The sequence below is a fragment of the Ovis aries genome, chromosome 13 (genome assembly GCF_016772045.2).
Source record: "Ovis aries strain OAR_USU_Benz2616 breed Rambouillet chromosome 13, ARS-UI_Ramb_v3.0, whole genome shotgun sequence".
NCBI classification, from domain to species: Eukaryota; Metazoa; Chordata; class Mammalia; order Artiodactyla; family Bovidae; genus Ovis; species Ovis aries.
The window spans coordinates 74,662,677-74,677,044 of NC_056066.1; the positions used below are offsets into that span (position 1 = coordinate 74,662,677).

At 57.4% G+C, this 14,368-nt stretch overlaps 2 protein-coding genes across 10 annotated transcripts; one reads left to right on the forward strand and one right to left on the reverse strand.

Annotated features, from left to right (window-relative positions):
* Positions 1 to 2,905: 2,905 nt before the first annotated feature.
* On the reverse strand, positions 2,906 to 3,247 carry LOC114117487 (putative uncharacterized protein FLJ40606). The gene has a single exon (XM_027976407.1). It carries the CDS (start codon positions 3,245 to 3,247, stop codon positions 2,906 to 2,908), a length of 342 nt encoding a protein of 113 aa, XP_027832208.1.
* Positions 2,994 to 14,328, forward strand: PCIF1 (phosphorylated CTD interacting factor 1). 9 transcript variants are annotated; one of them, XM_027977263.3, is made up of 18 exons: positions 2,994 to 3,737; positions 4,268 to 4,328; positions 4,844 to 5,020; positions 6,383 to 6,525; positions 6,616 to 6,740; positions 7,880 to 8,017; positions 8,159 to 8,289; positions 8,412 to 8,566; positions 9,242 to 9,389; positions 9,484 to 9,567; positions 9,827 to 9,926; positions 10,985 to 11,147; positions 11,983 to 12,155; positions 12,272 to 12,358; positions 12,437 to 12,621; positions 13,360 to 13,453; positions 13,553 to 13,728; positions 13,815 to 14,328. In XM_027977263.3, exons 4-18 carry the CDS (start codon positions 6,402 to 6,404, stop codon positions 14,038 to 14,040), a joined length of 2,109 nt encoding a protein of 702 aa, XP_027833064.1. In that variant the 5' UTR covers positions 2,994 to 3,737; positions 4,268 to 4,328; positions 4,844 to 5,020; positions 6,383 to 6,401; the 3' UTR covers positions 14,041 to 14,328. The 9 variants fall into 9 exon arrangements, with proteins under 9 accessions (XP_027833064.1, XP_042086146.1, XP_027833060.1 ...); XM_042230212.2 differs by having other exon boundaries at positions 2,994 to 3,113; XM_027977259.3 differs by having other exon boundaries at positions 12,272 to 12,621.
* The last annotated feature ends 40 nt before the right edge of the window (positions 14,329 to 14,368 follow it).

Sequence of the window (14,368 nt, forward strand, 5' to 3'; positions counted from 1 at the left end):
AAGGAATCAGCCTTTAAAAGTTTTGGTGTTGAGAACCCTGAACTTAAAATCCCAGTTCTCTCACTTCATGGCTTTGAACCTAGACAGTCACTTCACCTCCTGCTCCCACCCCCAGCCCCAGCTTCCGTTTCCTCAGGTGTAGATTTGACATAACCATTTCCACTCTCAGGGTTCTTGCAGAGGTGCGCGCGTGTGCTCAGTCCTGTCCGATGGCAACCCCATGGACTGGAGCCCGCCATGCTTCTCTATCCATGGGATTCTCCACGCAGGAGTACTGGAGTGCAGAGTCATTTCCTACCCCAGATCTTCCTGACCCAGGGGTTGAATCCTCCTCTTCTGCATCTCCTGCACTGACAGGCAGATTCTTAACCACTGCACCACCTGGGAGACTCTTGCAGAGGACTACATGGTAAAAGATAGGCACTTGGGTTATTTGGTGCTTTGATAATCAATTAAGAGACTCCAAACAAGGATTGAAAAATTACATTGAATACAAGAAAGGACGAGCAGGTAACCATCACTATACGATTTTTACACTCCAGTGTTAAGAACTAGCTAGTGAGCTTGTCACTGAGCGCTGAAGAATTGATGCTTTTGAACTGTGGTGTTGGAGAAGACTCTTGACAGTCCCTTGGACTGCAAGGAGATCCAACCAGTCCATTCTGAAGGAGATCAGCCCTGGGATTTCTTTCTTTTTTTTTTTAGCCCTGGGATTTCTTTGGAAGGAATGATGCTAAAGCTGAAACTCCAGTACTTTGGCCACCTCATGTGAAGAGTTGACTCATTGGAAAAGACTCTGATGCTGGGAGGGATTGGGGGCAGGAGGAGAAGGGGACGACAGAGGATGGGATGGCTGGATGGCATCACGGACTCCATGGACGTGAGTCTGAGTGGACTCTGGGAGCTGGTGATGGACAGGGAGGCCTGGCATGCTGCGATTCATGGGGTCGTAAAGAGTCGGACACGACTGAGCAACTGAACTGAACTGAGTGAACTTGTAACACCAGGCATTCTATAAGTCTAGAATAACCATATAATTTATTGTCCGTACCAGGGCCCTTTTGAGAAAGCAAGCCATATTAATAACTATACCATGATAATAGACATAAATCAAGACTGTCCCAGACAAAGCAGGGTATGTGGTTCCCTTGGGTCTGTCTGAGATGAAGCCCTTGCCTGTCAAGCCTCCCAAGTGAACGTCAGGCACTGTGAGGGCAGATCACTGCACCTACTGTGCCTACAAGGAGCCGGTTTATTTCCACAGGGCTCAGATTTACTTGGAGCAATCCTCAAACCCCGTGAGGTGATAATAGCTAACATCTGTTAGTGCCTCATTGTAGGTCAGCTGGTAAAGAATCCGCCTGCAATGCGGGAGACCTGGGTTCAATTCCTGGGTTGCGAAGAGCCCCTGGAGGAGAGGATGGCAACCCACTCCAGTATTCTTGCCTGCAGAATCCCCAAGGACAGAGGGGCCTGGTGGGCTACTGGTGGGGTCGCAAAGAGTTAGACACGACTGAGCGACTAAGCACAGCACAGTTCGTGCCATATGCTGTGCTGAGTACTTCCACAGGCACCATCCGTTAATTTTCATCAAATCTTGATGACGTAGACAGCCTTATTGTCCATTAGAGAAAACTAAAGCTTAGGAGGTTAAGCAACTCCTTCAAGGCCATACATCTAGAATAGAGGAGTTTGAACCCACACTGATGGGAAGCCTAGTTCTTAATTATTCGTTACAGTGCTGTCTCTGGTTTGTTGGCACTCCCAGGTGCCGCTAGTGGTAAAATAAAAACACAAACCTGCCCGCCAGCGCAGAAGTCATAAAAGTTGGGGGTTCGATCCCCGGGTCGGGAAGATGCCCTGGAAGAGGGAACAGCAACCACTCCAGTATTCTTGCCTAGAGAATCCCAGGGACAGAGGACCCTGGCGGGCTACAGTCCATGGGGTCGCAGTCATACACGACTTAAGCGACTTAGCACGCTCCAATCCCACCAAGCTGCTGGGACCAGGCACCACCGATACAAGCCATAGCTCAGCTCAGGCTGAGGCTCCACGTGAGAAGTGGAAGTCACACCAGGTGGCAAGCCCATCTTCCTAAACTATGACTGGAAGGTCAGCTTCCAGAGGAGGCCAGAGGGAGGTGGAGCTAGTGTCTTCTGCCCGCCCCTACCAAAGAACCCTGCAGGCAGCCAGCCTTGGGGACCTAGCGATTGCCAGCCTCCTACTGGGCTAACTTTTGTGGCAGGATTGAGTTCTCAGTGAGGTTTTGCACAGCAACTAGCAACCACCGATATCAAGTGTTGGAAAGTCCTCTGATGCATTTAATTTACAATTTTCCAACTTTGGCAAAAACCATCTTTATTCTAAGTTTCTCAGGGATTATTTGAATTTCTTCTACTAAGTTCTTAGAACTTGTGCAGCCTCATCAGGGGAGAAAGTTCGATGTGCATGCAGCCTGCATACGAGACGTGGTTGGAAAATATCCTGGACTCACGTCCAGAGGACAAGCGACTGCCGCAAAGTGGCCGAGCTGCCCGGGAGCTAGGACCCAGGTCCTCCGAGCATCCAGAATTTACGTCACCAGGACTCCGCCCCCGGGTGGGCGTCTGAGCCGAGTCCCCGCAGGTTTCAAACCCGCCCCGCGCCCCCTGGTGCGCATACTCAGTTCGACCTTGCAGCCGCACCGCCCACCCAAATCCTAGGGGAACCCCCCCCCCCCCACCACCACCAACCCTTACTCAGGGCGGGTATGCTCGCAGGGGAAACTGAGGCAGGGAGCGTGCTTGTGGGTTCGCTCCTCAGTCCACACCCCAGGGCCTGCAAAGCTGCCTCCGCCGCTTAGACCCGTCTGGAGCAGCAGGGAAGGACGAGGGAGAAAGGGAGGGGGCCCAAAGCAAGCGGGGTCTTAGAGGCCGGCCGGTCCTGCCACACTCAAGATGGCGGCGCGGCAGCGGCAGAGTCCCTCAGAGGCGGTACCAGCGCATGCGCAGCGCGGAGTCCCGGCCCGGGACACAAGATGGCGGCAGCGGCGTTGGGGAGGGCGAGGCGGAGGCGGCAAAACGGGCGGTCGAGCAGAACGTGTAACCGCGTCCCCTCGAGTCCGCTGCGGGCAGGTAAGAGCCCCAGGAAGCCATGGTCCCGCCGCGAGCCGCGCCAGGGTCTGGGGTTCCGAAGCCAGGCGGCGGTGGCCCCTCCGGCGCTTTCCGCTCCGGGCTACCGCTTGTCCTGTCTCTGCCGCCGCCGCCATCTTAGGCCCGCGGGTGGGCGGCCGAGCCGGTGGCCTGGATGAGCGAGTTGGGTCCGGAGAGCGCGGGCGGAGCGGCCTCTAGGGCCCCTCCGCTGCTGCCGCCGCCACCGCCTTTGTGTCGGGCTCCGACTCTGAGTCGCCTCAGCCCGGGGGCGGGAGCGCGCGGCGGGGCGGGGGGCGGAGCCCAGGAGATGGGCCGGCGCGCGCGCGCCAAACAGCCCGCCCCCGCTGGAGGGTAAGGGGGAAGTGCGCGCGCGCTGGGAGTCGGCCCACCCCCTCCTTCGCGCGCCTCCCGCGCCTGCGCACTTCGGGAACCCTTTGACTCCTCCCTACTGGGTCGGAAGATTTTGATTGGTGCGTTGCTGAATGATCCCGCCCCATCCTCCTCCAGTCCTGGAGTCGGAGTCTTTTTTATTTTTTCCTTCTGGTGGGTTCCTCTGGTTGCGCAGATACAGTTTATCCTTAAGCTGCTGGGCACTGTTGAACTGCGGTATGCGTGGGGGTCGGGAAGCCACAGGATAAATAAAAACGTTCTTTTAGTAATAGCAGTTATTTCCTACTGAGAGTGTACAATGTTCTAGGCTCTACGCATTGAGACCGTAGAGGCCAAATGATTCTTGTTAGAAGTCGGAAAATGGCAGAAGCATGTGGAACCAGGGTTTGTCCAAACCCAGAGCTGGTGTTTTAGCCACCGACCTGCTGTATCCAGATCACCTGGGAAATTAAACAGCTTTTTAATCATAACAAAATTGGTGAAGATTTGAAGTGGTATAAAGTGAGAAAATTAGTCATCCGGTTTCCCAGCCCCACTCTTGGGGGGGTGTGTGAAAAATACGGATACTCGTGTACCTCCTCTCCCCGTTTCTCTACGATGTGGAGTGACGGACAGGAATCTGAGGGTTTTTTAAACAAGTTCCCTGGTGTTTGTGATGCACAGCTCGTTTCGGAAACACTGCTGTGTCACGGTTCGGCCTCACTAAACGGTGAGGCCACTAAACTGCCTGTTCCTTCTCTGCGTAGTTGACCTACCTGGTGCACCAGTATCACACAGTGTTGCTCGAGGAAAAATATTTCAATAAAGGTGAACACGCTCTGTTGTTTAGTGCATTTGCATGTTTTATTGTCTTTAGAATTAAAGACCTGATTCAAAGAGATGTTTTTTCACTCACTGTAGGTGGCTTGGGGCCGTGCCCACCCCTCATCTGTGATATGTATGTTTGTTTACTTTAGTCTCAGTACTGTGGTTGGCCAGACCAGCTTACAATTTGTGGCGTCAAGTGTCCAAATGAAAGCACAGGCCCTTTGTTAAATATTTATTAAAGTCACCGTCAGAGCAGAGCATTGAAGCAGGCTCAGGGCCCTCCTCAGCTCGGCCCTGGGGGACTGTGTGGGCTGCACGTCCGTCAAGGTGAACCTGTTGGTTGTTGGGAAGCTTTAGAAACGCTGTTTTCATCCCCTGAATCCCCATGTCTCCCGCAGTGTGTCCTGCCCTGTCCTGGGGGCTCCCAAAGTGCTCTCTCTTTGCCTCCCGTGCCATTGTCCCTGTTGTACAGCATTTCATAGGTCTGCGACTCTTTTCTTCTCTTTGCTCTGCAGTTGCTGATGCAAGGAATCCCCTGGGCCCCCGTCCACTCCACTGCTGACCAGCCCATCCTCCTGCGCTGTGCTTTCCTGCAGGCACCCCTCCCACTGCCTCTGTGGGACCCGGTGACGTGGGGGTCCATCTGGCCGGAGAAGAAAACCCTCTCATGCTAGCGTTGCAGACCCCAGAGGGTGAGAGAAAGAGGGGCCTTATTCAGCCTTGAGACCTGGGGGTCAGCCCTGAGGCACAGGGCATCCTTTTCGCCAGAGAACCAAGGCAGCTTCCCTTGGTCAGTGGTTCCAAGCCTTTTTGTTATCCTGGCCCCCTTTTGTTGTGTGTTCTCTTGCCACCTGCATTTTTATCTGCCAAACCATACAGATGAAGTGACCACTTTGCCTTTTCCAAATTAACAATGATGTCTATGACTGAATGTACAATAAAAACCACCACCCAATGATTGCTATGCTGTTGTCAACATCAGAGCTTCTGATCATCATGAAATAATCAATGCAACCACAATGAATTGATAAAATGTCAGCAGCAGAGAAAAACCAGTGTTTAACTATGCCTTTGGGGTCTTTTTGTGGGTAGACGTTTGATTTCTTTTGGGTGTTGTGACACTGAAACTTTCGGAGCGTCAGCCTGAACTCAGCGGCCCCCCTAGGAGTCTGATAGCCAGGTTGGGAACCACTTTAGCCATTGAGGCTTGTGCCAGTGTGCTTTGGGTGGGGTAATAGGGAATGCTAATCGGAAGGAGCTGACCCTCCTGTGGGTGTTTAAAGTAAATTTTCACCTGGGGATTATGAAGGACTGAACTCGGTGTTCCTTCCAGCCTTCCTGGTTCTTTTAGCAACAGATACCTTCCTGCTCTGTAGTTAGGAGGAGGCATCTAATTCGAGGCTTTCCTGCGCTGGGCTGTGTTCCAGTTAGATTTTACTGGGTAGGAAAAGGGAAGAGGAGCAGTTACTGCTGCTGCTTATGGGAACAACTTTCTCAGGCTCAGACCCTGTTGCATCTTGTCTGCCACTCTTGGTGCTTTGTAAACATTGGCAGAATGAATACAGCTCTGCTGGTCCTTGGTACCATGCTGAGCGCCAGAGAGCCAAACTGGACCCACTTCTGAGGCCTGGGAGTTCTGACAGTCTAATGGAGGGGGGCAAACTGAGTTGATGGACCAGATGATTTGAGTGCTACAATCCTACGGAGGGGCTCTGACCGCCTAGCCTGGGGAAGGGAACCAAGGAAGGGTTCCTGGAGGATGGAGGACCTAGTGGTAAGCCAGGCAGAGACATAGATGGGGAAAGAGTATTCCAGGCCAAAAGAGCATCAGGAGCGCCCCCATTTGACAGTTGAGGGAACAGCAACTTAGGCCTGAGGGCTCCCGTGGCGGCAGGCTGGCCCTCCACTATGGGGCTGGATCGGCTTCACACGTGTAGGTGGTCACTGGGGCCCTTGGTGGATTGTAATTCGGGTGCAGTTGTAGGGAGCGGGGTGGGGGTGATTGACCTCCACGCGCTGCTGGCCCTGACACCTTTCAGTCCTCTGTGTGGCAGGTCCGGTGTGGGTGCTGAGATGGCCAATGAGAATCACGGCAGCCCCCGGGAGGAAGCATCCTTGTTGAGTCACTCCCCCAGCACCTCCAGTCAGAGCCAGCCCTGTTCTCCAAAGCCCATCCGCCTGGTGCAGGACCTCCCAGGTACCGGGGAGGGGCCGTGGCAGGGCAGTGGGGTCGGCAGGGTGCCCAGGAGCAGCCGTGACCCTGGCTGGGTTCCGTGCTTGTTTGCAGAGGAGCTGGTGCACGCAGGCTGGGAGAAGTGCTGGAGCCGAAGGGAGAACCGTCCCTACTACTTCAACCGATTCACCAACCAGTCCCTGTGGGAGATGCCCGTGCTCGGCCAGCACGACGTGATTGTGAGTGCCAGCCTCGGGATGGGGCCGGCGGGGGGTGGTGTCTCAGCAGCTTCTGGCATCTGGGCCTTCCCCAAATGTACCCTGAGCAGCTGTTAACTCACCTGGCACTGTGTCAGGGCCAGGGGACACAGTGCCCAGCAGGACAGACACACGGTTCTGCCTGCCTGGAAGCTGTCCTCCAGTAGCAGAGACTGTCTGACATAGGAGGATGATTCTGTGAGTGGGTGGTGTTGAACTTGGGTTGCACATTGGGCACTGTGCCTGGGATGCGGTCGTGAGCAAGGTGGATCTGGTCCTGCCCTTGCCTGCTGGGGGTGCCCGGGATTACAGTGTAGCACCTGCAGGAAGAACAGGGTCATAGCCCAGCAGGGGTGCCGAGCGGGTCTAGGGAAGGGGGGAGTACAGGGAAGGCTCCCTGGAGAACCATCGTGTAAGGTGAGGTTAGCTGAGTGAAAGTGGGAAGCGGTGAGCAGCACTGTCTGGGAGCCCGTGTTGACGTGATGACATGTGGGGTGCAGGCCGTCTGTCTGGGTCCCTGTCACTTGGGGACTTTGTTTTCTGGGCAGTCCAACCCCATTTTGCAGATGAAGACACTGAGGCTCCGAGAGGGGAAGGGACTGGCCCAAGACCTCAAGGCAGTAAGAGGCAGAGCAGGACTTGCACCCTGCCCACCGTCACAGACATCCTCTCAGTGTCACCACAGGAGCTCCAAGTGTTTAAGTTTCCCCTTTATTCCTGTCGTTCTGGTTCTTTCTGGCTGTGCTGTTCAGCGTGCAGGATCTTTAGTTCCCCGACAAGATCAAACCCTCACCCTCAGGAGTGAAAGCACAGAGTTCTAGCCACTGGACCGCCAGGGAATGCCCCCATTCTGGTTCTTACGCCAGGTGTCATTTTAAACTGGTCACATGCATTGACCCCTTAAATCACGCTTCCAGAGGCTCAGCAGGGCTCAGCAGGGCCCACCTTAGAAGGCCCTGGCCTGGGGCGCACGGTTGCAGGGGCAGAGCTGTGTTGGTCCTGCACCCCAGCCCCTGTGCTCTTCTCCGAGGAGGAGGAGGAGGGGCGGGGGCGGGACTTGCAGTACTGGGGCTCTTAAGCCACCGGCCCTGGTTGCAGCAATGCTGGTCTTCCTCCACCAGTCGGACCCTTTAGGGCTGAACGCGACCCCCCTGCCCCAAGACTCAAGCTTGGTGGAAACCCCCCTGGCTGAGAACAAGCCCCGAAAGCGGCAGCTCTCAGAAGAGCAGCCCAGTGGCAATGGCGTGAAGAAGCCCAAGGTGAGTGTAGGCAGACCGGGGTGGGCAGGCAGCGGGCAGGGCCCCTGTGCCCTGGGCATCGGCAGTCAGTTGGGAGGTGGGGCTCGCAGTGGTGGAGCCCAGCCAGCTCCCCTGACCTCAGACCTCTGATTCTTGCTCCAGATTGAAATCCCCATGACACCCACGGGCCCGTCAGTCCCCAGCTCCCCCAGCATCCCAGGAACCCCAACACTGAAGATCTGGGGCACGTCCCCTGAAGATAAACAGCAGGCAGCTCTCCTCCGACCCACAGAGTGAGTCCTTGCTGCTGCCCATCCTGGATGGCTGGCTTGCCCAGGACTGTGTGTGTTGGGGGGTTGCCGAGGGGGGAGCAGGCAGGGCGTCCACCTCCTCATTGCTCTGTCTGTGCCCCCAGGGTGTACTGGGATCTGGACATTCAGACCAACGCGGTCATCAAGCACCGGGGGCCTTCGGAGGTGCTGCCTCCACACCCCGAGGTGGAGCTGCTCCGCTCCCAGCTCATCCTGAAGCTCCGGCAGCACTACCGGGAGCTGTGCCAGCAGCGAGAGGGTACTGCCTCCCGGGCCCACCTGTCTTGTGTGCGCCCACCATGAGCTGGAGCTGGGGCTTGGCCACTGGGGCTTGGGGAGTGGCACCGTGGAGACTGGGGCCTGCGCCTGTGTTCTGGAGGGGTCCCAGCTCCAGTAACTGCTGCTCTGTGACTCTGGGCTTATTGAACAACCTCTCTGCACTCAAGTTTTCTCACCTGTAAGGTAGCGGTGGTAACAATGCCTACATAAGGGTGCCTGCCTAGCATTAGCAACACCCGAACAACAAAAAACAAGTCATTAACACTTGGCAGTGCTTGCTATCTGCCAGGTACTGTTTGCAGCCTTTTTATGTATGTGTTAAAGGGCATAAAAAGCCAAGCTCCTACCCCTCACACAGTCACTCCAGGGAGTAAGTGCTTAGTAAACTGTAGCTTTTATTAATAAATAAGCCTGCTTGAACTTGGCTGAGATATGGAATCCATCCATCCCCTCGTTGTTACCCCTTGTGCCTTTTATGGAACTAGCAGTTCTCAGAATACCCTTCAGGAGATGCTGCCTGGGACCGAGCTCCTGACGTAGCGGGGGCTGTCCCTTGTTTACTGTGGCACCTCTGGTGCCCATGCCACGCCTCCGGTGCTGCCCCGTGGAGCCGGCTGACTGAATCCGGACTTTGATCTGCTGTCCTGTCCCACAGGCATTGAGCCCCCCCGGGAATCCTTCAACCGCTGGATGCTGGAGCGCAAGGTCGTGGACAAAGGCTCTGACCCCCTGTTGCCAAGCAACTGTGAACCGGTGGTGTCACCTTCCATGTTTCGCGAAATCATGAACGACATTCCCATCAGGTACGGCCCCCGGCCAGGCCCGCCGGCCCCAGCCTCTTGGTGTGAGTGCCCAGGCCACGGTAGGCAGGCTCTCTCTCCCTGCTCTCTGACCCAGGTTGTCCCGAATCAAGTTCCGGGAGGAGGCCAAGCGTCTGCTCTTCAAGTACGCAGAGGCGGCCAGGCGGCTCATCGAGTCCAGGTTTGTTTGGCTCTTGTCTCCTGACCCAGTGTGACCGGGCTCCGGCCAGCGTGAGGGGAGGGCCTGGGCCTTCTGGCCACCTCTGGGGCCCAGTCATGACGCTTGGTGGCCAGAGTGGGGCCTGCTCCCTCAGACAGCAAGGGTTGCACTGTCAGCCTGGGTGTGGATGCCCAAATGCAAGTGGCAGTGGAATGGGAGGAGGAAGGAGGGGCCAGCGGGTGCTAACAGCGGCCCCTTTTTATGCGCCCCCAACCGGCAGGAGTGCGTCTCCTGACAGCAGGAAGGTGGTCAAGTGGAATGTGGAGGATACCTTCAGCTGGCTGCGGAAGGACCACTCTGCCTCCAAGGAGGACTACATGGTGAGCAGCCTTGGGTGGAAGGCCACTGCTTCCAAGAAGCCCGCTCTGCCTGCCGAGGCCAGGCGGGCCCCCACGGCAGCCGCCTCCTGTGCATTTGGCCGACCTTTGACACTCATCAGGCCCCCAACTCATGTCTGTGGAGCTGTTTCTCTGAGCTCCTGACTTTCTCCCAAAGAACACTTCTGTTACAGTTCTTACTGGAATCCTGTGCTTGGCCACACACCATAAGTAGGGGCCTTTTCAACTTAATGAATATTCAGTACCTCCCTTTAGATTTTTGGAAAACAGATGGACAGACTGCCTTTGCTTGGTGTGTGTGGCCCTACTGCAGTTCAGAGCTATCACCAGATTTAACCGCCCACTTTAATGAGTCCAAAACAATTTTGTTTTCTGGCCCAAACCCATCACTCTTCAACTCTCCACCAGCACTAGCAATGGGCTTTCTTTTCAGGACCATTTTTCACAAGAGACAAGGTTTCGCACTTCACGATAGTAACTGTGTACTTGACACGTAGAGAGTGATAAAGGTAGGTGACCTCACTAGCAAGAGTGACTCGTTTTCACCCATCACTTTGACATGTGCAATTCAGCGTAATTACAAAGGCCTACAGTTAACCTTACAAATCGCTGAAGGCTCAAATCCAAATCTGCAGTGCCCAGAGAGCCCCTGTTTTACAACAGCCATTCTCCCCATAAACTGCAGATGCCTTGTAAGCAGGGATTATGCCTGGTTTGTCTGTGTCCCCAGCAAGTATCAAGAGATTTGCCCTAGTGTAACCCCAGCAGTAAGTGCTGGCTTTTATTAGATATGTAACTGTATTTCAAGGGCGTGGCAAATCCTTAATGGGAATGACTGCATTTAATATTCAGACTGCCTTGTTAGGTAAGTATTTTGTGTTCCCTTAACTGTTGAGGAATAAGATTCAGTGATGCCAAGGGATTTGTCCAAGTGACACAGCCAGTAAGTAGCAGAGCCTGTTTCAGGACGAGGACAGCTGGGATCTGACAGCCCTCCTGCGCCAGCCCTCGGAGCCTGATGAGGAGTCTCTCTCCCCCAGGACCGCCTGGAACACCTGCGGAGGCAGTGTGGCCCCCACGTCTCGGCCGCAGCCAAGGACTCCGTGGAAGGCATCTGCAGCAAGGTCTACCACATCTCCCTGGAGTACGCCAGACGGATCCGAGAGAAGCACCTTGCCATCCTCAAGGAAAACAACATCCCAGGTAGGGCACCAGGTGGTACAGAAGGGACAAGTAAGGCTGAGTTTCAAGGCCATGGACTGGTTCAGGGAGGCCCATTTCTCCCAGCAGTGGGACCTGCTGTGACCTTTGGCTCTGGGGTTTCCACGCCCTCTGGGAAACAGAAGTGGTGAGAAAGGGAGGGCTGGAGGTGCGAGAGAGACAGGGAGAGAGGTAGGCGGCCTGCCTTCACATCCGTCCTCTGCAAGCCCCACTGAGGGGTGATACCTAGCCACAGGAGCATGTGAAGATTTGGGGACCTCCAAGTGCTGGGCCCCAGAAGAGCCCCACACAGTCTCATGACTGTTACAGGCAGGCAGTGTAGTTCTCATACTTCTCCATGGCAGCAAACCCCAGCTTGCCCACCACGCCCCAGGGCATGGTGGCCCGAGTGGGTTCAGAGCGTGTTGATGTGGACCCCTGCTTCTCGCTCCTGCCGGTTGCCTAGCTGTCTCCTCAGTTACTGAACCATTTGAGCTGCTGTTGGGCTTCCCTTGTGGCTCAGCTGGTAAAGAATCTGCTGCAGTGCGGGAGACCTGGGTTCAGTCCCTGGGTTGGGAAGATCCTCTGGAGAAGGGAAAGGCGCCCCACTCCAGTATTGTGGCCTGGAGAGTTACATGGACTGTAGAGTCCATGGGTCGCAAAGAGTCGGGCACGACTGAGCGACTTCCACGTCACATCACTTCCCTGAGCTGCAGTTCACTCCTCCCTGGGATGGGACTTACCTCTCCGGGTCACTGGGACGCTCATGGGAAGTGTCTGGCCCTGGGTGGGCCCAGGGCTGTCAGGGTGACGGCCCTCCCCGCGCTTCTGCCTGCAGAGGAGGTGGAGGCGCCCGAGGTGGAGCCCCGCCTGGTGTACTGCTACCCAGTGCGGCTGGCCGTGCCCGCGCCCCCCGTGCCCAGCGTGGAGATGCACGTGGAGAACAGCGTGGTCTGCGTCCGCTACAAGGGCGAGATGGTCAAGGTCAGCCGCAACTACTTCAGCAAGCTGGTAAGAGCCACGGTGGGAGGCGGCCCCAGGAGGTGGCGCGGGCCAGCCCTCGGCTGGAGTCTGCTGCGGGGCGGTGGGCGGGCTGCCGTTGAAGCCCACTGCTTTCTGCCCCACAGTGGCTCCTTTACCGCTACAGCTGCATCGACGACTCCGCCTTCGAGAGGTTCCTGCCCCGGGTCTGGTGTCTGCTCCGCCGGTACCAGGTACTGGCCGGGGCGGCTGGGGGCGGGCTGACCCGGAGGGCGGGGAGGCCGCCCGAGGCTGAGCCAGCCGCTCCGCAGATGATGTTCGGCGTGGGTCTCTACGAGGGCACAGGCCTGCAGGGCTCGCTGCCGGTGCACGTCTTTGAGGCACTGCACCGACTCTTTGGAGTCAGCTTCGAGTGCTTCGCCTCGCCCCTCAACTGCTACTTCCGTCAGTACTGCTCCGCCTTTCCCGACACAGACGGCTACTTCGGCTCCCGCGGGTGAGCGCCCCATGCTGCTGGGCCTCCTGCCTGGGTAGCGTCCTCCAGAGCACCCAGCCCACCGGGGTCAGCTGCTTCCTGATGCTGGGGGGCTTCAGGCCTGGGCGGTTACAGAGCCCGCCTGGGTCAGCTGCTTCCCAAAGCTGAGGGGCTTTAGGCCTGGGCGGTTACAGAGCCCGCCTGGGTCAGCTGCTTCCCGATGCTGGGGGGCTTCAGGCCTGGGCGGTTATGGAGCCCGCCTGGGTCAGCTGCTTCCCGATGCTGGGGGGCTTCAGGCCTAGCCAGTTTCGGGTGGAGTCCCTGCCTCCCCCGTCATGAGCCCTGTGGCCGTGAACGCGCTGCTGCAGGTCTGGGAACCTATGCCAGCCCCGACCCAGCCAGTGGCGCTCAGTAAACTATCCTGGGTCGGGAGGCAGAGCACCAGGTCCCACAGTGAGCGGATGGGTGGGCACAGAGGCAGCCAGGCCAGCGGGAGGGCAGCCTGGTCACCACTGGGTTTGGGCCCCACCTCCTCCCCTAACCAGCTCCGTGGACTTGGCCCCCAAGCCTGAGCCTCTCTGTCCTCAGCCGTTCAACCTAGTGGGTTACCTCTTGTCCCAGGACAAACCAACGGTGGCCCTTGGCCCCTGGCCTGACCAGAGCCCTTTCTCCAAAGGGCTGCCTGTGGTGGGGGTGGCACCTGTTCTTGGTGGAGGAGCTGGGTCCTGGTGCGACCTACACGCTCACCTCTTTCCCCAGGCCCTGCCTAGACTTCTCCCCACTGAGCGGTTCCTTTGAAGCCAACCCTCCCTTCTGTGAGGAGCTCATGGATGCCATGGTCTCTCACTTCGAGGTGGGTGTGTGACTGGGTGTGGGAGCTTGGCTGGCAAGCCAGAGGGCCAGTGGCCTGGAGTGCAAGCCGCCGATACCCTCCCTGGGACTCTTCCCACAGAAACTGCTTGAGAGCTCGCCAGAGCCCCTGTCCTTCATCGTGTTCATCCCCGAGTGGCGGGAGCCCCCAACCCCAGCGCTCACCCGCATGGAGCAGAGCCGCTTCAAGCGCCACCAGCTGGTTCTGCCTGCCTTCGAGCACGAGTACCGCAGCGGCTCCCAGCACGTCTGCAAGAAGTGGGTGCTGGGGGGCCGGGGCGGGGGGGGGCCGGGCTGGGCTCACCCAGCCAGGCCCTGCCTTGAGCCACCGCTTTTGCCCACAGGGAGGAAATGCACTACAAGGCCGTCCACAACACGGCCGTGCTCTTCCTGCAGAACGAGCCCGGCTTCGCCAAGTGGGGGCCCACGCCCGAGCGGCTGCAGGAGCTGAGCGCCGCCTGCCGGCAGTCGGGCCGCAGCCATAGCTCCAGCGGCTCCGCATCCTCAGAGGCCAAGGATCGGGACTCAGGCCGGGAGCAGGGCCCCAGCCGAGAGCCGCACTCCACTTAACACAGCCTGCGGGGAGGAGGAGCTCCTGGGTGCTGCTGTGGACTGCTGGGGCTCTGGGGGCAGAGTGGATCCCAGGACCCGCCTCCTGGGGTGGCCACTGATGACATAGGAAGACGTGGCTCTGCCAGGGTGCCCCCTCCCTGCCCACGTCCCCCCAACTCCCCGCCTCACGCTCACTCCAGGCCCCCTGTAAATAGGCCCCATCCTGCCCGCCCTTCCTTCCCTCACCCCATCCTGTTGCCACCTTGTTTCATTTGTAAAAGGAAATACAGAAACCCCCCCCAAGAACGTGTGAGGGTCTTGAGGGCAGAGCAGGCTAAGGAAGTCG

Excerpts from the sequence above, each read along its gene's own strand:
- LOC114117487 (XM_027976407.1), bottom strand. The coding sequence starts at position 3,247 with ATGGCGGCGGCGGCAGAGACAGGACAAGCGGTAGCCCGGAGCGGAAAG.
- PCIF1 (XM_027977259.3), top strand. The coding sequence starts at position 6,402 with ATGGCCAATGAGAATCACGGCAGCCCCCGGGAGGAAGCATCCTTGTTG. Across the intron at positions 9,390-9,483 it reads ATGAACGACATTCCCATCAG|GTTGTCCCGAATCAAGTTCC; the intron begins GTACGGCCCCCG and ends TCTCTGACCCAG. Across the intron at positions 11,148-11,982 it reads CAAGGAAAACAACATCCCAG|AGGAGGTGGAGGCGCCCGAG; the intron begins GTAGGGCACCAG and ends TTCTGCCTGCAG.